Consider the following 22,601-nt stretch of genomic DNA (forward strand, 5'->3'; position numbering starts at 1 on the left):
ACTTGCTTTGTAAGCTCTGCTCAGCAGCCTGGGAGTAGGCAGGGAAAGTAGCTGCGTGGATCGATCCAGGCTGGTGGGAGTTGGCTGGATACAAGCAGCGGAGACATCAGCGAGTGTGCTGGTCAGAGCACCATGGAAGGGTTTGTTTGCAGACTTGCTGCACCGTGATGGCTGGGTTTCTGGTTTAGATTGGGTTGGTTTAGTTGAGGAATGCTGGAGGGACTTGACAATGGGAGAGAGAGAATAAATATATTATAGTGGGAAAGAACCTGGGCCGTCCACCACACAGGTTACTTCACCTCTCAAAACCTGTTCTATCACTTGAAAAAAGCTAATACCTGTTTTTGAGGGTCCAATAAGATAATGTTTGTGTAGTCCCTAATGTACAGTGAGTGCTCAAGTAATGGTTATTATAAATTTGAGACATGTTGGATTCGAGGGTTCTGTGGAAGATCTGGGGTGGATATTCTAGCAAGTATTTGCAGATAAAGATTTAGTCACTCAGGAGAGACATGGGGATAGGAGATAAAGATTTGAGAGTTACTGGTATAGAGACAAAAATCGAAACTTTAAACATGGATTAGGTAACTACAAGAAAATAATAAGAACAGAACCACAAATCTTTTATGGTAAAGATTTGTTTCTTGATTCTGGAATTTATGTTACTCCATTGTTAGCCTTCTTGTGCAGCAAGCTTCTGCAAAGTCCTTTATGCCAGTGCTTCCCAAGCTTTTATGTCATGCCATACATAGGAAATGATGTCATTTACACGGCACTTTGGGATAAAGAGAGTTACACTGTAAACAACTGGTTGCACCCATCTGTGCTGTGTGCTGAGGGCATCAGTGTCTTGGGCACACCTGTGAACCCAATGTGACCCACTGATTGGGAAGGTTTGGCCTGTGAGACTAACATGAAGTCAAGAAGCAGGCTACCAAAAATGGAGGCAAAGCCATAGAGAACAGGTTTGGCACCACCCAAATGTGAGTTCAGACACAGTCGGCCTTGGACAGAAATTGACAGTCAGAAAGCAGACAGATTCTGGGCATGGAGTAACATAATATTGCACCAGCCACACTATTGTGTAGTCTCTCTTGTTGCTGTCATTGTAATCATTTTGGCTGTGTTTTAGCCTATGGATAATTCTTGGATGTTGTCTAATAATTTCTATTTTACAGAGCATTGTGGTTTGTCTTACAAGTAACCTAGGCACAAACCCAGCAGCACCAGTGTCTTAGCTTTTAAAAGGCTGACAGAAGGGATGTAGTCATAACCAAATCCCTATCTTCCTGACCTTGTTGCCTGTTTGCAGTGGGCCCTCTTGTTAGCTGAGGCAGCTTAGGGCATTGCTAAAAGGATAAGCTTTGGAGTCAGATATATCAGAGTTGGGATCTGGTTCTACCATAATTAATGGTTTGACTTTGGGCAAGTTACTGAACTCCTCTGAGCCCCAGTCATGTCCTCTATAAAGTGGAGCTGACGCTGACCATGCCTTTCTCACTGGCTTGCTGTAGGAGAATGTATAGAATACTTAGCACAGGGTCTGGCACAAGCAGAAGGTACTTAGCAAATGGAAGCTGCTGCTGCTGTTGGCACTTTCAGTTTATTCATATGTATTGTTACATGTCTCTGCAGCACCAAGATGGTATTTTTTGTTCAAGACGAGCCTCCCCACCAGATCTTCAAAGGCCATGAGGTGGCAGCGATGCTCAAGAATGAGCTGCGGAAGCAAAAGGCAGACTTTCTGGTATTCAGAGCCCTGGAAATCTATACTGTCAGTGAGTAATTCTGGGGTGTTGGGAACAAGAACCTACCCAGGGCCCACTCTCCCCTGTCAGTCCCACTGTCCTCCGGCTTCATCCCGTTCTCCAGGAACAGAGAGCTCATTCCTTTCTTCTGCTACCTGAGAGGCCTGGTGTGTAGAGGTTCTTAACCGGGTCCATGGGCCCGAGACAGCATTCAGAAGGGCTGTATGTTTGAATGGGAAAAAGTTACATCTTTCTTTTCATTAACCTCTACCTGAAATGTATTATTTCCCTCAATTATGAATGTAAGCAGCAAACTACAATGTTAATAGAACCAGTGACTTTGAGGCAATAGAAATCACAAATAATTTCAATCACACGTGATGGAATATTTTTACTCATCACTAGGGTTATCAGTTGTGAGACCCACTTCTAGATTTTGCTATTTCATTTTTCTTGTTTTAAAAAAATATTTTTATTGACTTTTTAGAGAGAGGGACAGGGAGAGAGAGAAACATCGATGAGAAAGAACATCGATTGGCCGCCTCCTGCATGCCTCCCACTGGGGATTTGACCCACAACATGGGCATGTGCCCTGACTAGGAATCAACCTGGTGACTTCTTGGTGCATGGGTTGATGCTCAACCACTGAGCCACACTGGCTGGGCTACTTCATGTTTTAATAAAAACACATATATTAATATTTTTAAAAAATTATATTCTTAGATATTTCAAAACCATGTTCAATGTAATTGTTTTTCTTTGTGATACTGTGCATTTTACTTTGGCAATTAAATTATTTAGAGAAGGGGTCTGTGGGACATGAAGTATGAAGAAGTGCTGATATATAGAAACAAGTAAAAACAGCCTGGAACCACCCTGGCTGGTGTGGCTCAGTGGGTTGGAGCATCATCCCATATACCAAAAGGTGGTGATTCTGTTCCTGGTCAGGGCACATACCCAAGCTGCAGGTTCAATTCCCAGTAGGAGCGTGTGTGGAAGGCAACCTGATGTTTCTCTCTCACTCTCTTTTTTTTGGTACGTGCCCCTAATGGGAACTGAACCCAGGACTCTCTGGTCCGCAGGCCGACGCTCCAACTGCTGAGCCAAACCGACCAGGGCTCGCTCTCTCTCTTTCTCTCTTCCCCTTCCTCTCTCTAAAAAATCAATTAAAAAATAAAACAGTCTGGAACCATGTTCCAGTGGCCTTTCTAACTGCTCCAGTTTTATCTAATAGTTATGGGCAATGTGCCCAAGCTGTAGAAGCTCTTTGGGTAGGTCTTCAAGAAACTTCTCCCCAGGCCACTGCATGGGGTGCCTTTCTACCTTCACAGGCACTGGAAGCTGGCTGTCCCCTTGGCTCTGACTTCTGTTCTCTTTTGTCCCTTGTCTGCTCCCTTCAGCATGCCAGTTGAACTGTTCTGACCATGGCCACTGCGATTCATTTACCAAACGCTGCATTTGTGACCCTTTTTGGATGGAGAATTTCATCAAGGTGCAGCTGAGGGATGGAGACAGCAACTGTGGTGAGTCTTCTCCTGGGCACTGTGCCAGCTGATTTGGTACTGAATGCAGTTCTGGGTTGAGTGGGTGGGTGTTGTTGTTTCTGAGGCAGATGAACAAGTGAGGAGAAGAACTTTGTGTATTTTCTGTTTGCAGAGGATTTTTACTTCTTTCCTCCACACTTACTCAAGGTTAGAGGAGAGCTCTGAAGCAGTTGTGTAAGAAGAACCAAGCTTAAATCACACCAACTGCATATTGCGGCCTACAACAGACCAGCTGCAAGGCCTCCGGTCTAAATTGTGGAGTCCCTACTCCAGAGCTCAATGGAAGCCTCAGTTTTCTGCTCCCCTCTGACCCCCTGTTAAAGCTACTTACAGCTGCCCCACTGCCCCAGGATCTCAGAGAAGGGACTGGAAAGCAGGGACAATTCAGAAGGTTTAAAGCTTCAGCTACCTTCAACTATGAGCCCTGGGGTCATTCTTATCTACAGAGTGAAGCCATCTCTTGCCCAAGGTAGGGGCAGCCCAGACCTCCCTCTGGTCTCTCTCCACAACCCTGACCATTTTGTTTTTCTTGGCAGAGTGGAGCGTGTTATATGTTATCATTGCTTGCTTTGTCATTGTTGTTGCCTTGGGAACCCTGTCCTGGACTATGATCTGTTGTTGTAAGAGGTAAGATGGATTCTCCTTGGAAATCTCATTCGTTCTTTCATGTCATTCATCAGAGGTATCTGGGTACCTCCCTTCCTTTCACTGTTGCAGTGGTTTGGCCCACCCAAGGCACGCGCAGAAAGCTCCCCTCACCCTCTAACACTACCCTGGGCAGAATCACACTTCTTGCCAGTGGCTGTCAGCACAGTGAATGCATCCTGGAAAGTGGGGCCAGGGTGGGAGTGGGAGGTCCTGGGTGTGGACCTTGATCACATCTCTAGGGTGTATGTCCTTTTAACACTCCAGACCTCAGCCCCACGACCTTAACAGTTCTTCATTTTTTTTCCTGCCTGCCTTTCCAGTTGGGATTCACATGCATACAAGTTTTCATTCACATAGTTGGAGATTTAGGTTAGTCATGGTTGAGTGTTAATGGGTTTTTTCATTTGGTCTTTCTATCTAGTCTTATAATGTTTAATGATAATGCTTATTATGTTTTTCATTATTAATAAGTATGATTTATACATTTACTGTGTGCTGAGCACCGTGATAACATTTTATAGGTGATATCTGTTTTAATACGCATGACAACCTTTTCTCATCTTACAGACAGGGAAATGACATCACTTGCCCATGGACACAGTTAATAAGAGCAGAACTGAGATTCAACCTGCATTACAACCACACATAAAACAGAAAATTAAAACTTTTTTTTTTTTTTTTTTTTGCTCAGATGGAGTAGGAGGGAGAGAGAGAGGAAAAGAGAGAGAGAAACATCGATGTGAAAGAGACACTTCGAGTGGCTGCCACCCACACAGCCTGGCCAGGGCCAGGGACAAACTGCAACTATGGTACATGCCCTTAGCGGGAACTGAACCCAGGTCTCTCTGGACCGCAGGCTGATGCTCTAACCGCTGAGTCAAACCTGTCAGGGCAAAAATTAAAACAATTTTTAAAAATTCCCACCAGCTGAAGACAATCACCATTAACAACTTGTTTGGTTTAATGCTTTCCTCTTTCTACCCACACTCCTCAGGCATAGTTTTCATTTTCTTTACGTGTGTGAATGTGTGAGAATCCTCACGTGAGGATATTTTTCCATTGATTTTTAGATAGAGTGGAAGGGAGGAAGGGAAGCAGGGGGAGAGAGAGAAACACTGATGTGGGAGAGATACATCAATTTGTTGCCTACCACATGACCCCAGTCAGGGCTGGGGATCGAGCCTGCAACCCAGCTTTGACCAGACATCAGACTGGCAGGCTGATGCTCTAACTACTTAGCCAAATCAGCCAGGACATTTTCTTTACATTTTTAACCAGTCTATCCCTTGGTGCCACTGTGGATTGGTGAGTCCATACGAAGACATGTATGTTTCCCTTGCCTGTTCTCAGAAATGGTGAGGATTGCCCTGGCCGGTTTGGCTCAGCGGTTAGAGCATCAGCCTGCGGTCCACAGAGACCCGGGTTCGGTTCCCGCTAAGGGCATGTGCCTTGGCTGCAGTTTGTCCCCGGCCCTGGTTGGGTCGTGTGGGTGGCAGCCACTCGATGTGTCCCTTTCACATCGATGTTTCTCTCTCTTCCTCTCTCTCCTTCCCGCTCTATCTGAGTTAAAAATGGAAAAATGTCCTCGGGTGAGGATAAAAAAAATAATAATAATAAAAAAAAAGAAATGGTGAGGATTGTTTGAACAACAAATTACAGTTGCCAAATTTCCTGGCTGAGAAGCGAGGAGAAATAGCCCTCCCACTAAGCCTGCCGCCTGGATGTCATCCTGTGCTGGGCTACCTGAACCTCACACAAAACCTCCTTCCTGAGCAGGGGAGGGGATTGTGTTTTTCAGGCAAAAAGGAAAACCCAAGAGAAAAAGCAAGTACAAGATCTTGGACGCTACGGATCAGGAAAGCCTGGAACTAAAGCCAACCTCCCGAGCAGGTAGTGGCCCTAGGGAGCTGGGGCATCTAGATTTGTACACTGTACCTGTGAAGACCTGTTGTTACTAGTTCTCTCCTCTGTGTGCTGGAAAATCATTTTGTCTCTTGCCTGATGAAAGTCAAGGGTTGAATTGGCCCTGTGCTGGCAGAGGCTGCCTGCTGGACCAGCTCTGATGCCCGGGCTCACTTTTCAGCAGTCTTACCGCTTTGCAGAGGGCTAGGCCTCTTGCTTTCCTTTGCCTCCTTGTTCCCTGGGGCTGAGCTTCTCAAGCTGCCCCCTGTAGTCAGGCTCAGGGACTGCGGTCTCTCCTTCTCGGGCAGACAAGGTGAGGCAATGATGAGATCAACGCTAGTCTGCCAGCTGACCCCTTCAGCCTCTCTCTCCAGTATTTACAGGTGGATCCATAGGCTTGTCCTTGTCTTAGAGCAGGGGGAGGGCAGGTTCCCATCCATCATGGGTGCCACAGGACAGGCAGTGTCTGTTTATGGGAACTGGACTCTATGCACAGCTATTTCTAAACACTACAAGTGGAACTATTTCTATACAAAGTATTTACTCAACGTCTCTCACATATAGAGCTTTGTGGTAGGAGAGGCTACACAGGGATGTTTAGAGAGTTCTGAGACAGGCTTCCTCGTCAGAAGACAAATGCTCATCAGCATTCTGGGCTCCGCACCCAGGCAGCTCCGTTGGAGGATGCAGGGGGTGGTCCCTGGAGCTGACGGGGCTTGCAAATCGAAGTGCAGCCAGAGCATCCCACACGCAAATACTGAAAATGGAGGCCTGGTGTAAGAGTGTCCACGGCCCACCCTCACAGTAGCCCAGAAACCACTTCTGTTACCCCGACACGGATTTTCCACACTTGGAAATCCTTGAGTGACTTACTTTCTGTCTGGTGGGCATGGCTTCAGTGAGATTCTCTTTCTGATCTCTTTTCTGCTGGTTCATATCTGTCCAGAAAGCTTTCTTAACCCTCCTTTAACCTGCTAAAGTGATGCTCATTTCTCTCCCACATCTGTTTCGGCATTTCACTGTATTTTATTAGTGATGCATTTGTCCCCTCACCAGTCAGTGAAATCCTTGAGGGCAGGATTCTCTCTTATTCATCTGTAACTATGGATTGAGACCACTGTGAGCCAGCCCTGTGCCAGACACCACTAGTATTGTGGTAAACCAGACACTTTGCTCATGTGCAGCTTATATCAGATAGACATTAAACAAACAAACTCACAAGTGCACACACATGTGATAATGAAAGATCTTTATAAGGAATAACAGTCAAGCTGAGCCTGAGGGATGAGAAGTTAACCATGTAAAGACTGGGAAACAGCTTTTCAGGCAAAGAGCAAAGTCAGTAAAGGCCCAACTGCTGGAAGGAGCAGAGGGCATTTGAGGAAGTGGGAGGTGGTGGCATGAAGAGCCTGGGGCAAGTGGCATGAGGCTGGGCAGGGGCCAGGAGCACGGAGCAGGGCGCATGCTGTAGGTGCCTTCGGAGAGCATTTAGGGAGCCATGGATAGTCTTTAAGGAGCAAATGGTGTGATATTTACATTTTAAGAAGATACCTGTGGCTGCTGTGTGAAGGAATTGGAGAGGGGCAAGAGTAGGCGAGAGATTTGATAGAATGACCTTGTGGCAGAGATGATGGGACAGAGGCAGATGGATTCAGCTATAGTTTGGGGGGAGACTTAATGAGGTTCACGATACATTGGCTGAGGGGTGTGAGAGAAAGGAAGTAAAGGATGGCCCCCCCAAGCTGCATCTTTGAGTTGGGGATGTCAGTCCCTAAGATGAAAAAGCCTGGAAGAAATGTTGAAGATCAAGTATTTGTTTCAGGACCGTCATGAACGGGGATAAGGAAATGAGGCTGGAAGATTGACAAGGATCAAATTGTGGAAAGATTTGTACATCAGCCTAAGGAAGTAAGCATTTATTTTGATGGTGAGAAGTGACATCTTGAATGTACTAGTTTTGGAAAATTAGCCTAATGACAACATTTTATTGACTTGATGGGGAGAAATTACAGGTGCAGGCCAGCAAGATTTCTGCGATGACCTAAGGCTTAACCAGAATAGTGTCCTTGGGATGGAGGGACAGAAAAGGTCAAGGCTGACTTCTGACCTGAGACTGATAGAGACTGATAGTTTTTAAGGAGCAGATAGCTCCCTAAATGCTCTTCGAAGGCACTGTTGACAGAATTAGGACATCTGATACAGTGGTGGTTTGGGTAAGGGATGATGAGTTAAACTCAGCAGAACAGTTAGGACTATAAGTGTTGACATAGTAATCTTCTATATGATGGTGATGGTCAGCACCACATAAGTGGATCAAATCCCTTCTGGGGAGAATGTTGAGGGGTAAGAGAAGAGCCCAGGGCTGAGCAGCCTAAGGATGGTCGTCAAGGAGGGAGAGAGGCATCATTACGGAGTGGTCCACAGTGTTTGCTGCTGCAGGATCAGTTTCTGGTCCTCTAAAGAGCTAGAGTAGTGGTGGGTGAGGGCAGAAATGAACGTACAGGTTATTTAGGAAGTGTGTGGTGTGGAAATGGAGGTGCTATTTAAGTCCTATAGAAGCCGAGCAATGAAAAGTGGAGAAGCAGCAGGACAGGGCTTAGAAGGCAAGGTTTCCTCAGATGGATTCACAAACAAATCTGTGGGCACAGATGCAGACAATACAGGTGAGGTTCCTGAGAAGGATGGGGGGTAGGGCAGAAAGGAGAGAGTGGGATATAAATGGACCACCACCACCTCTTCTGAGGCAAGAGGGAGGGAAAAGCTGGCTGATGGCACTGAGAAGTGCTGGGTTGAAAAGGCAAAATGGGAAGGGAGCCTGGTGGCAGTTTACGGGCTTGTTGTGAAAGGGGAGAATGGCCAGGGAGAGCCAGAGCCCAGGGTGACCAGTCACAGCAGGCCCCTCCCTGGAGGGCAGTGTCTAGGTGGAGCAGTGCTGAGAATGCCCTTGGATGTGGGGTGGCTGATCAGGTTCTTGTTCTGGGATCTGTGGATTAGCAGGAGCAACCCAGAGGAGGATCACTACCAGGATGAGGGGAATGAGACTCAAGACAATATTGTATAAGGTTTGGACTTGAAATTCAACTTGAAGAAGAATGAATTTAGTGGGCGGTGTTTTGAAGGAAGACATGTAGAAGTGTTTGCTGGGAGGCAGGGTAGCCTGGGTGAGGAGTGACTGTGGAGGTAGAACGGTCCCACCTGACTTCTTGGACACACAAGCTGCTAGGTGCCCACCTCAGGAGATGTGGTTTGCCTTCAGCCACTATTTTGAGTTTTGTTTTGCTTTTCTATTGATTTTTTAAAAAGCATTCTATTCAAGTTATGTTAGGTTGAACCATGTGAAATTACTGATATTTGATCTCTAAAAATAGCATTTTTTTGTGGTTCAGCCTAGTATGTACAGAAAACCATAAACAAATATAACAATGGATTTTCACAAGTGAACAGGCCCATGTAATCGGTGCCCCCAGAAAGTGCCTCCTTTGTGCTGCTTTCCAGCTGTTGCCCCCCCTGCCATTTACTTCTGATAACTTGGAGTAGCTTATATAAATGGAATCATTCACTCAGCATTTCCATTTATGACATGCATCCATATGAGGTATAGCAATAGTTTGTTCATTCTCACTGATGTGTGATTTCCACTGTGTGAATCTTTTTATTCGTCAGGCATATTGTTGGGCAATTGCTTTCTTTCCATTTTGGGCTGTTATGAGTGGTGGTGCTACAAATGTTCCTCTTCTATGTCCTTCAGTGGACATACGTACGAGTTCCTGTTAGCTGTAGACCTAGGAATGGAATTGCTGAGTCACCGATGTGTCTGTTCAGCTCCTGCAGATGTTAGCAGTTCCCCAGCTTGTATTGTTTAGTGGGTGAAGTGCACTCACTTCTTCAAGCAGAGCAGGAGCCCACGGTGGAAGGACCTGGGTCTTTGTACTGTGGAGCCAGGAGCGTTTGTCTCCCCTCAGGCTCCTGTCCTCTGCAGCTATGGACCGGAAGGGCTGTGGGGAAGAAGGGGAACTTCAAGTGGGGACTGGTTGGAGGAAACCCCCGAGGGCACAGAGAGGCAGGGGTGAGTATTCCTCTACAGGGGCAAAGCAGAGGTTTTGAGGACCTTGAGCCTCCCCTGGGCTTGGTCCCCTACCACACTGGAGAAGCCTAGGATGCTGGTGTTCTTTGGCCCTGCTCCTCTGCTGTCCTGAGAATCAGTGGAAGGCATGGCTCTCTGCAGTCATGTCCCAGAGCTCTATACCCATGAGTGACAGATGCAGTGTGTGGCTGCTTTCAGCATTCACAGCCTTCAGGCATGTCTGGCCAGGAAGGGGCACAATGGCTGGGAATTCTCTCAGGATATTCATTCAGTGTTTTCTGGGGATCTGGGTGGGACCTGGGGAGGGAGAGTGCTTGTTGGATTATGAGGTTTCAAACTCATTTTACCTGACCCATCATTTTGTTAATCCTCACACAAGGATATATTTTTTCCATTGATTTTTAAGAGAGAGTAGACAGGAGGGAAGGGGAGAGACACAGAAACATTGATGTGGGAGAGAGATCAATTGGTTGCCTCCTGCACGTGCCCTGACTGGGACCAGAAATCGAACCTGCAACCTAGGTATGTGCCCTTGACTGGGAATTGAACCTGCCACCCTTTGGTGCATGGGCAGAAGCTCTAACCACTGAACTACAACAGCCAGGGCTGACTTGTTTTTAAAGAGGTAGGTTATCTCTTGGGAGTGGGAAGTGTCAACCCAGTGCAATGTCAGGCTGGGTTGTCACTGTTGGCAATTCCCACTTTTAGTCCCACTATCTCAGCCTACGTTTTGCTTTCTTCGGAATAGTATTTGCACCAGCCAGAGGGCAGCCATCTTGCTGCTGGACGGGATGAGTCCTAAAACCATTGCCAGACCACACTGTATGGCATGGCCTCTCTGCAGCCATAGGAACAGTAGTAAAGGTGATCTCCGTGGCTTGCAGAATCTCAGACATCTTTTCTGACCTCAGGTGCTTCGAATGAGTTGTGTATTTTGACGGTTTGGGACTGTCTCTGAGAGTCCCTACTTTAATCTAGCTCTCCCACCTCCACTGCCGCCCAGTGAAGCCAGAGCAAACATCTCTGTAGAGTGAAGTCGCAGCTCACTCAGTGTCAGGAACTCTGGCAAGCACTTCACATCCATGCTGAGCCAGGACACGGTGAAAGCTCACTCATTAGAGCTTGTGTTCTTGTTCGTTGTGCTTTCCTGCCTCCCAAGAACTCCACCCTATTTCATAAAGAGATAAAACATTGTACATTGAGAGAGAAAGAAAAGAGAATGTCATCATTGGATGGCACTAACCAGAGCTACTGGAGATAATCAGCAAGGGGCTGTTACAGCTAGCCAGCACTGGGAGGACTCAGGAAGCCTCCTCCTTCCCATCTGTCCCTCTGTTCCTCTTCAGGCTGGGAGGAGGGTACACTGTACAGCTCAAGCTGGGGAAGGTTTGTGCTCTGATGCTGGAGTCCCTTTTCTCCCTTACAGGCATCAAGCAGAAAGGCCCAATGCTGAGCAGCAGCCTGATGCACTCGGAGTCGGAGCTGGACAGCGATGATGCCATCTTCACTTGGCCAGACAGAGAGAAGGGCAAACTCCTGCATGGTCAGAATGGCTCCGTGCCCAATGGACAGACCCCACTTAAGGCCAGGAGCCCACGGGAGGAGCTCTTATAGCCAGCCACCTGGTCTGTCTTTTCAGGGTAGGGGTTGGTAGTGCCAGGGTCCAGACCATTGCCAGGCTGGTTCTCATACCTCCCATTTCAGTGGGCAGCTGTTCTCCCAGCATCTGCTGGTCACCTCCCCCCGATATTCCCAACCAGAACTGCTGGTACCTGAATCCAGAGACATTCTCCAGGAACCCCTGAACAAAGCTGTGAATGAAGAGGTTTCCTCTTTTAACCTCTCTGGAAGTCCATACTCCTCACCCCAAATATCTTCACCTCAGGGCCTCCTTTTTTTGCAAACCCCGCCCCTGCTACGAGGGTGGACACAGCCAGCTCCCTGTTGGCAGTGTTGCTGCTCCCAGGGCACTTGCACAGTGAGGACCAGCTGTCCCTCCTATGCCTGGGTACAGAAACAAGCACCACCAGCCCCATGTTCTTTGTTTTCTTCTTTGGGATGGAACACTCCCTCTTTGCCTCACCACAGATGCTGGGCTGGTGGTGCAGACATGGTGTCTGGCCTAAGATTAGGGGAGAACTGGCTGTTGTGTCAGAGCAACTATGCTGGACACAGACTGCCTCCCCTTCTTCTGACCAGCACCGGCTGCTTCAGGGCTCAGGCCACCACTCCCTGTGCCCAGAGCAGACAGCACAGCTGGACTGGAATGTTATGGCATGAGAGCGCATGTGTGTGACTGCCCCACCGTGTTCTTCTCCATGCTTGCATATCCTGTGTCCCTTGTGTGCGCTGGTGTGTGTGTGTGTGTGTGTGCGCACGCGCGCTCTTGGCTACGCACGAGGCAACCTTGACCTGGAAAGACTTTGAGCTCCTGGACTAGGCTTCCTGAATCCTCCTGGCCATGTTTGTTCCTCAGCCATGGTGTCTGAGTGCTGAGGAATGGGAGCTTTGAGGGAGTGACTTTTTAAAAAGAAACTTACAGTTTATACTACTACACTGCTGTCTGTTGTGAGATGATTAAACATGCTATTTAATTGTACATGTGCCTACCGAGTGTGCTGCCTTGTGCTCCATCACTGACCTGTGCATCCCCGAGGTGATGGCCTCCAGCAGGGAAGTTGTGGGCATCAGTGTGGTGGCCGATGGTGCTGGGGTTGTGCCTCAGCCGCTGCCGTTAGAGTACATCACTCCTGGCCCTGCTGGCCAGCTGCTCTGGCTTTCAGGGAGGGGTTTTCTGTCCTTCATTTCATACCTACAGCTCCTCCTTGCCCCAGGGCCTAATGCCCGGGGTGTGGGCCCTTTCTAGAATAGCCAGGAGGAGTGCCAAATGCATTTCTGGAACCCCATTAGGTACTGTGTGCACAGAGGAAACTTACCAGAAAGCAAAACTCAAAGAAAACCCCTAGGGCTGGAAGGCTGCAGCCTTGGCCTTCTGCTTGGGGAGACTGATCCTTGTCCTTCCAGCTTCCTTTTGGCCCATCTGATAAGTGGAAGGAGCTGAAGAGGTGGTCACACACATTGAGAGTTACTCTCTGAAAACAGGTATGGAAAGAAGGTGCGTGCAGTCGGGCCACCAGCCCCTGGAAAAGAGAGTTTCAGGAGCATGGATCAGGCCCTTGACTTGTGGAATCTGTGTTGATTGGTTTAAGGACCCCTAATACATTCTTTGGTTAAGCCCAAGCCACGGTTATAGCCCCTTCCACCTACCTAAACCCCCCGCCCCCCACTTTGGGCTTGGGGTTGGTGGTGGCTATCCAGTTTCCAAGATTTCCAGCATTGAGGCTGTGTTGTCTACCCTTTTGCCTCCCAGAGTGGGGGGTTCTCTGAGTTGCTCAGGTTTGACACTGAAGGTTATTGATCAGGCTTTTTTTTTGGTCATAATGAAGAAAAGTGTTACCTCTCATGTGAAGGACGGGCGTTGGCCAGCTTTCTATGCAATTCTCAGTGCAGAATCAAAATTGCCCTAGTCTAACCTTCCTAACTATACTGCAGATGTCCCTCCCTCCTCACATCTAAGCTAATCAACAGCTGTGGTTTCCATGCTGACTGCCTATTAGAATCACCTGGGCAACTTTTAAACTACAGATACCTGGAACCCACACCTGGGAAGTTATGATTTTTGAATATTTAACTGACCTTTTATTAATTCCTCTGATTATCTGTGCAGCCATACCAAGCCCTCGACAAGGGGGGAAAGAGCCCTTAGCAGCTTAGCTTCAAGACTTGCAAGCCAGTTGGGTTTGGTAGACAAAGAGAGAAAGTATCCAGACTCCCAGTACCTCTTAACCACGTTAGGGAGAGGCCCCTGAAGTTGAGTGGCAGAGATCAACCATTCACCGAACCAGGGTCCTTTTTCAGGACACAGCTCATCTATACCTCCAGACTTCTCCACAATATGGACAGAAGAGAGGTATTCCATTTCAGCCCTGGCCCATTCAACATTTCTGTGACTCCCACTCCCTTCCTGTATCTGCTGGCCAGGGCAGCTGTGGACTCAGGGGACCCTAAGGCCATGGTGGAGACACAAGAAAGGAGGAGTCTCAACCTGAACCACCATCTAGAAGAGAGCTGCCCTACCAGAATGGCTGTTGTATTGTTATGAGAGAAATAAATTTTACTGTACTAGCCAATGCATTTTTTTAAAAAAAAAAAAAAACAAGATTATGGGTCTAGGTTCTCTGTCACAGGCTTCCCTGAGCCCAAGTACATTACCAGGGTTGACAATGATGCCTCTGCTCAGGCCACCACAAAAGCCACTCAGGCCGTGTGCTGCCCTAAGCAGCCCAGCGGTACCAACAACCACTGCAGGAAGGAGGGTAGAGCTGTGAAGTCAGACTTCTCTGCTGCCCCACACCTCCCAGCACAGCCTCAGGCAGTGGAGACACAGAGCCCCGCAAAAAAAACTGCAGGGGCACAGCCATTAGTGAAAAGGAGGTAGTTCTGGGAGCTGGAAAAACCAGTTCTCCGGCATCATACTTCCCCACCACAGTGGGAGTGCCCCTTAACAGAAGTGATTACAGCAGCTCAAATACTGCTGGTAAGAAAAAAAAAAACTTGTGATAACACCATCTACTGGAAAATAAAACAAAGTACCTTACCTATCAACCTGCTGAATTATTGAAAGCTAAACAGTATCTAAACAAAAAAAGTTCACTACCTCAAATGCACAGATAGAGAAAAATTCCAACTACCATGACCAACCAAGGTAACTGGGGAATACAGAAAGAAAATGAAAAGTCCAGAAACCAAACTCAGAAATCATGGAAGATGGTGATTTAAATGTCAGAGAATTTGCCTGGCTGTTGTGACTCAGTGGTTGAGCGTCAGCCCATGCACCAAGAGGTCGCCAGTTCGATTACAGGTCAGGGCACATGCTGAGGTTGTGGGCCCGATCTCCAGTGGGGGGGCATGCAGGAGGCGGCCAATCAGTGTTCTCTCTCATCCAGGTTTCTATCTTTTCTTCTCTCTCCAAAATCAATAAAAAGAAAAAGAAAAAAGAGAATTCCAGTTTGCATCTATGAAGAAAATGATACACGAAACTCAGGCAATTCAATGAGCTAATGAACAAAAGGAGTACTTTGCTAAAGAGACAAACTATAAAAACACACACACAAACAACAGTAAAGGGGTGGATGATACTTCAAGCAAATGGCATCCAGAGAAAAGCATGTGTAGCAGTACTTATATCAGACTAAATACATTTCAAGATAAAAAAGGTAACAAGAGCCCAGCAGGTGTGGCTCAGTGGTTTAGCGATGACCCATGCACCAAGAGGTCAAATGGTCTGATTCCTGGTCAAGGCACGTGCACGGGTTGCGAGCTTGATGATCCCCAGTAGGGAGTATGCAGGAGGCGGCTGATAGATGGTTCTCTCTCACATCAATGTTTCTATCTCTTTGTCCCTCTCCCTTCCCTTTTCTCTAAAAATCAATAAAAATATATTTTTTAAAAGATAACAAGAGACAAAGATAGCCATTTTATAATGATAAAGGGGACAACTCTTCAAGAAGAAAACACAAATATATATATGCACCCAACCTGATGAGAGCACCAAAATACATAAAGTAATTTACTAACCGACCTAAAATAAAAAACTGATAAAAATACAATTCTAGCAGGGGACCTGAATACCCCATTGACAGCAATGACAGATCACCCTGACAAAAAGTCAATAAGGACGTATCAGCCTTAAATGACACATTAGGCCAAATAGACTTGATATTCTAGAATTTTCCCTCCCCAAATGACAGAATACACATTCCCAAGTGCACATGGGAAATTCTCAAGGATAGACCATATGTTGGGGCACAAAACTAGTCTCAATAAATTTAAGAAGACTGAAATCGTACCAAGTATATTTTCTGACCACAATGGTGCGAAATTCAAAATCAACCAGAAGAAAAAAGCCAGAAAAACCTCAAATATGTGGAGATTAAACAACATGCTACTGAACAACTATTGGTTTGAAGAAGAAATAAAAGGAGAGATCAAAAGATACACAGAGACAAATGAAAATACAACACACCAAAAGTTTTGGGACACAGCAAAAGTAATACTAAGAGGAAAGTTTATATAACATTATAGGCCTACCTCAAAGAAAAATCTCAATCTAATATTACACCTTAAAGAACTAGAAAAAAGGGTGGGGTGGGGGGTGCCAATGGGGTAAAAAGGTAAAATATCTGTAACAAAAAAATAAATAAAAATTCATAAAAAAAAACACACAAAAAAACAAAAAAAAAAAAACTAGAAAAAGAAAAACAGCTGAAGGAAAGAAATCAAAAAATCAGGGCAAAAATAAACGAAATAGAGAACAAAGGCAATAGAATAAAATTAATGAAACAAAGAGCTGGTTCTTTTTTTTTTTAATCCTCACCCGAGGATATTTCTCTAATTATTTTTCGAGTGGGAGGGAGGGAAAGAGGAAGGGAACATCAATTGGTTGCCGGAAGGAAGAAGAGACATCAATTAATTGGTTGCCTCCCACATGACCCTGACCAGGGCCGGGGACCGAACTGCAACCAAGGCACCTGCCCTTGACCAGAATCCAATCCGAGACTTTGGCCTGTGGGCCTACGTTGTAACCACTGAGCCAAACCAGCCAGGGCAAGAGCTGGTTCTTTGAAAAGAAACAAAATTGACAAACCTCTGGCTAGGTCCACTAAGGAAAAAAGAGAGAAGACTCAAAATCAAATGAAAGAATGAGAAGTAACAGACACCACAGAAATACAAAGGACTATACAAGAATACTATGAAAGGCTATATATATCACCAAATTCGGTAACCTAGAAGAAATGGACAAATTCTTAGAAACATACTACCTTTAGACTGAATCATGAGGAATTGGAAAACCTAAATAGACCAATCACTAGAGTAAGGAAACAGAAATGGTAATCAAAACCTTTCAAAAAGCACTGGTGAAGTCTACCAAACATTCAAAGAAGATTTAATACCAATCTTCTTCAACCTCTTCTAAAAAACGGAAGAGGAGGAATATTTCCTTACTCATTTTACAAGGCCAACATTACCATGACACTAAATATAATACAGACAATATAATACAATAACAACAACAAAAGTTACAGGCCAATATCTCTGATGAACAAGATGTAAAAATCCTAAACAAAATACTAGCCAAGTCAAATACAATATATTAAAAGGCTCATACATCCCGATCAAGTGGGGTTCATTCCAAGGATGCAAAGATGGCTCATCACCCACAAATCAATGTGATACACCACAATAAAATAAGTGATAAAAATTATATGATCATATCAATAAATGCAAAAAAAAAAAAGCATTTGAAAAAATAAAACATCCATTTATGATAAAAACACTCAATAAAATGGGTATAGAAGGAAAGTACCTCAACATAATAAAGGCCACATATGACAGTCTTCTCTTTTCCATTTATTTCTGATTTTATTACTATTTTTCTTCTTTTTTTCCTGTTGTTCATTCTTAAATTATTGAATTGAATGATTGCTTTATTCATTCTTAATCTTTGTTTCCTGAAAATGATTTCATGAAAAGGAAACATGATTTCAAATTAATTTTCCTTCTCAGTTCTGCTTTAGCTGTGTTCCCAGATTCAGACGTATGATTTTACCATTAGCCCACTGTAGGTGCTTTCTCATTTCCTTTTTTAACCCAAGGGTTATCCATCCTCCCGTCTACCCAAAATTTTGTCAGTTTTCGGGCTGTTTATGAGGCATAGTAATACCCGTATTTACATTTTCATTAATTCTATTAATATATATAATCCTCCACCTTTTTTTTTGCAGTAAATCTTTTTTTATCAGATACTATGAATATTGCTCCCCCAGCTTTTTCTTAATATTTGTCTAATAAATTTTTTGCCCTTGTTAGATTTTTAAAACATTCATACTGAGTCTATTTTATTCATTAGGTTGTAACCTGATAACTCTCATTATTTATTTTGATACACAAATTGTCCTAGATTTGACCAATAGAAGCCTCATCCGGTTGCCTCCTATTTCCTTCTGACATGTCCCCATCATTTTTTTTTTTTTTAACCTTTACATACTCAAAAGTTGTTCCAGGATTCTTTTGTGCTTTCCTCGATCTTGGAATCAGTCATTGACCCCTAATGCCTTAGATCTTGGTATGCTCATTGCTACCAGGGTAAAATTGTTTTTATACCCTGTCAGTGGCTAGAATCAATCCATAAAAAAACATATACACATATTCATGTAACTCTGTATACAAACTATATCTGTCTGTCTAAACCTATGAGTTTATACCAACTCTTCTAATTTCGACTCACCTCAGGATGCTTCCTAGCCTTCTCCCTTTCCACATTCATTAATCCTTTCTCAAACTGAGAAATCTGGCTCCCATCATTCTCAATACATATGCCCTTATTTCTCCGTAATTAACTTATCTGCACAATGTAGTCAGTCTCCTAACCATTCCAGCCTCCCCTGCCTCACTTGCTGTGATGCTGCTTCACTCGGCACCTCTCACCAGCAGGCTTCCAGGGCTCCAGGCACACACCAACTCCTCCACGCTTTACTTCCTCAAACACTAATGACTCTATGCAGGGAAGGGCAAGTGAAGATGGAAAAAAAAGGGTGAGAATCTGTCTTGGGGTAAATTTAAAATGTTTAGATTCACTGTAACTTAGAACTTATTTCTGCTGTTACTTCATAGTTTCTACTTACTGTGCTCTCCCACCCCCAGCCTCACCCCTACCGCCACCACCTCTTTCCACTGAGTAGCAATGGGCAGTTTTCTTCTGTTTAAAAGGTAATGCATTCTATTTTATTTTATATGGCTGAGTAGTATTCCACTGTGTATATTTATATGTGCCACATCTTTAATCATATGTCAAAGACAATTAGGTTGTTTCCATGTCTTGGGTACTGTGAATAATGCTGCAATGAATACAGGGGTGCATATATCTTTACTTAACATCTGAAAACCTACCATGTGCCAGGCAGAAATGATAAGAGTTATTATTCCACTTTATGAGAAAACTGAGGCACAGAGGGGTTAAGTAATTACTTAAAGCTATACAACCAGTACTTTGTATAAAACCTCGGATCTTCCCACTTTGTAATACCTCTTGTAATTTTTTTGATAACAACATATGATGACAGACAAGCAGAATGGTATTATGGTTTAATTCTTTCCTAAAATTTCAGCTCAGTACTAGAGGGAACCTTTCCAACATGGAAAATTAAATTCTGAATTTAACAGAAAACTGGAATTGATTTGCAAAATTCATTTTACTTTAAGCTTTTCAGAAAACTGTTTTAGAAAATTAGTAATATCAAAAGGGCAGGTTATTAGAAAGTTTATATGGAATTTGAAGATATACTTGTACAATATAAAGATAGCTGTAGAATCTAAGAAAAAAGCCATTTAGTCTCACATTCCCAAATTAAATATGTGTGTGTACTTAAAACTGACATACATATTCTTTATTCTAATCCCATAATTTCAAAATTGTATTAACTGGGTGCAAGCTTTGTAAATTTCAAAAAGGTTTGCCTGAAATGAAATCTATGCAATATACCTGATATTTCTAGCTTTTAGGACTTTGAACATAAGTTAATAATTTAACTAAAAATGGGCAGAAGTCTTTTGATGGAAGAAAGAAAACAACTGAAAAGACTGTAATGAAACCATATATTGACTGGACTGAGTAAATACCAAATAATTTATTTTATGAAAACTGCTTTCTTTGTTATATACCATCTGTTGGGTCACACCAATATGGTCAAACAGAAAAAAGTATTTAAAATTCTTTCAAGACATAAAGAAAAAGAATAACTCACCCATCAAATACAAATATACTATTTTATTCTAAGGGAATATTTCTGTGGTTTCTTCAAAGGGAAAACCCAAAAGTAGTTAAAAAACAAAAAAGAACAAAAAGGATAACTTAGATGTTTCTCTGTGTCTGATGTTTTTTTCCACCCCTGGAAAAAAAATGTAATTTTACATGATTTTAATAAAAATTTTTAAAGCAAGTAAGTGGAGACATATCAATAGCTATGCTTATAAGGAATGACCAATATTTTCTTGTATAAATTAATTTAGGGTCTAGACAACTCTGATCTAACATGCACTTTAAATCCCAATACAGTCATTTACCTGGGGTATTGGCTGTTCTCAGTTAAAAGATACAGATTTTTTCCCCCTCTCCAATGTTTCATAACAATTTATCTACTGTGCCAAGAATATTTGTTTTTCATACAACTACAGAAGGGGAAATGTTAGTGTTTATACAAAATATAAAATGAATATAGTGGGGACTATTACACCTGAAGTTTCTGGACAGTTTATTGGCAGACTTATGAGACAATTCAATTGTTTTTTCCTCCATATCAAACAAGGTCTGGAAGTAAGAAGTTTTCCAATCAGAAATGACAAACACAGATGGAATTAAATCATACAGAATTGGGGCAGATTTACTTCTTTCATACAGTTCTCAGTAAGAAAAATGAAATTTGTTACAGGCAGAGGGACAGAACCATCAAGTACACAATGTCAAAAGGCCTATTTTTAAATTTTTATTGAAGTTAAGTGACTTTCATTTATTTGTTTAAAAAAAAAACAAAAAAACCTGCCACTCCCATCTAAAAAATGGGACATATTGAAAAGACTTTCAAGGTTAAAATTTCTAAGAGGTTTTGGACTTCTTTCATTTCTATCAGGGTCAAATTAACCTCTACTAAAGAAGTTTGTGATTAGCCAACATCATAAAAGCTTTAATTCAAATTGTGTGGGGAAGAAACTGAGAATGGAGATGAGGGAGTTGGACAGATATGTCAAACACACCTATGACTTGCAATCCTCAGAAAACCACTAGAACAGCTAGAGTTTGGAATAATGTTATAAGAAGACCTGCTTGTGAATATGCAAGACAGTCAATGTCTTTGTATCCTAACCCCAGAAGCCCCATTTTCAAGTTTCTTAGGACAAGGTCATCTTCCAAATGCTTTATATAGGAACATACTAGGATCTTTTCTACCATAATTCTGATAGCTAAGTAATACTGTGTGTTTGTGGAATCATCCACAGGTTTGCCAGAGTTAAGGAGAAAGAGACTATCCTTTTTGAAATGACAAGGGCCTCCAGAAACTGGTGCAAAAGTTAAAATAAGAGGAATTATTTAGGGAAAAAAGGAAGATAAAACAATGAAAGAAAAGCTGCCATTTGGGGATAAAATGAAAATAAAAGGAGAACCCCCATTTCTGTGCACCACAGCTCATGCCATGAGACAGCAGCAGTAAAGGCTGACACCCAGAGAAGTGGGCATTTTAGTGGGTTTTCTAAAAACATTTCAAGACACTTGGGGTCTAATGGGCTCAACAGATCTTCTGTGTATGTAACTGGTCTGCAGAAATTCAGCCCCTTCACCTTAATTTACCCACATCCAGACCCACAGCTGAGATGGCTAGACCCAGAAAGTGAAAGGGACACATTACTGTGTGAACAGGAGTGAGTGAGGTGCCGATGGCAGAAGCACCAGAGGCTTCTATCCTTCACAGAATCGGCTCGGCAGTGAAAATCAAAATCAAGACCACTTCACTCTCTACCTTTTAAGAAAAGTTGAATATTTTTATTGGGTCTTCAAGTCGGGGTCCCACAGACCTCATCTGATGTCACTCTTAGCTCTGCACTGATTGTTCCCCTGACTTTCACATAGGGCTTGCCCAAGTAGCCTACTGCAGCCAAGGTTTCACTCCAAAGCTACCTTTCTAAGGTCTAAGGTTACTATGGTAGAGTTTTATATAACAGTTTTCCTTAAAAATATTCCACAATTTGTTATTCCCAAACAAAATAAGACTATGCACCACTCAGAGAAACTGGTTAGTCATTCTGAAGATGTCTAAGAACTATATCACTGCCAAAGAACAACATTTCTCAGTTCACATTCTTTCCTTCAATTTTCAATTGTACATCCACACTGTGGTTCACGAGTCATCTGTTTTCCATTATCTTATAATCAAGTCAAGAGGACTTGGACTCATACATCGTTTTCCAAAGCTGGATGCATTCACAGTTTGGTGCACACCAATGTGTATGAAAATAGGAGCCCCACTTCTGCTTTAATCTGACAATTCAACATCAGAGTCTTCAGATTTGGCTTTGGCAAGTTCTTCATGTACCTCCCTCACCATGAGAATACGTGTTAACATGGTGTCCAGGGTGCCAGGGTCTATCGGGAATGTGGAGTACCACATGGGGCTATTCGGGACACAGGAGCGTTCGGGTTGAAGGTAAAACACATCATTCCTCTGCTTCACACTTTCAGAACTATCCATAGAAAAAAAGAAAAAAGAAAGAAAGAAAATTGGGGATCAGAGAGCAGAGGAAATATAGAACTACTCTTTAATGTAATGGCTCTCAACTTTGCTCTGCTATGACTAATATCATAGATCAGCAACAAGCCCACACAGTTTATAAGCATTTTTCCTGCCAGGAGCGACCTGTAATTCCACATCTTTTCTCCCACATTCAATAAGTCATATTGGTTTGGAAGTGAGTATATGTTGGTAGAAGAAAAAGTGTAAATCCTCCACAAACTTTGGTACTTATAACATTTTTAGGAGAAACAAAAATTAAACTCACATGTGACAC

General features: G+C 43.6%; 2 protein-coding genes across 10 annotated transcripts in view; one reads left to right on the forward strand and one right to left on the reverse strand.

Annotated features, from left to right (window-relative positions):
* KIAA0319L (KIAA0319 like) overlaps window positions 1-12,532 on the forward strand; it is a 104,608-nt gene extending 92,076 nt beyond the window's left edge. For 6 of the 8 annotated variants that reach the window (XM_036255184.1, XM_036255182.1, XM_036255181.1 and 3 more), the window contains 5 exons: window positions 1,636-1,778; window positions 3,149-3,271; window positions 3,829-3,919; window positions 5,739-5,830; window positions 9,805-10,013. In XM_036255184.1, the coding sequence (XP_036111077.1) occupies window positions 1,636-1,778; window positions 3,149-3,271; window positions 3,829-3,919; window positions 5,739-5,830; window positions 9,805-9,998 (643 nt within the window). In that variant the 3' untranslated portion in view covers window positions 9,999-10,013. Of the gene's footprint in view, window positions 1-1,635; window positions 1,779-3,148; window positions 3,272-3,828; window positions 3,920-5,738; window positions 5,831-7,664; window positions 7,738-9,804; window positions 10,014-11,352 lie in introns of those variants that run through there. The other 2 variants (XM_036255185.1, XM_036255186.1) reach the window with 2 other exon arrangements.
* A 7,268-nt stretch (window positions 12,533-19,800) lies between these two features.
* ZMYM4 (zinc finger MYM-type containing 4) overlaps window positions 19,801-22,601 on the reverse strand; it is a 131,539-nt gene continuing 128,738 nt past the window's right edge. For both annotated transcript variants that reach the window (XM_036255179.1, XM_036255180.1), the window contains one exon: window positions 19,801-22,277. In XM_036255179.1, the coding sequence (XP_036111072.1) occupies window positions 22,070-22,277 (208 nt within the window). In that variant the 3' untranslated portion in view covers window positions 19,801-22,069. The remainder of the gene's footprint in view (window positions 22,278-22,601) is intronic.

The sequence above is a fragment of the Molossus molossus genome, unplaced genomic scaffold, assembly GCF_014108415.1.
Source record: "Molossus molossus isolate mMolMol1 unplaced genomic scaffold, mMolMol1.p scaffold_m16_p_12, whole genome shotgun sequence".
NCBI lineage: Eukaryota > Metazoa > Chordata > Mammalia > Chiroptera > Molossidae > Molossus > Molossus molossus.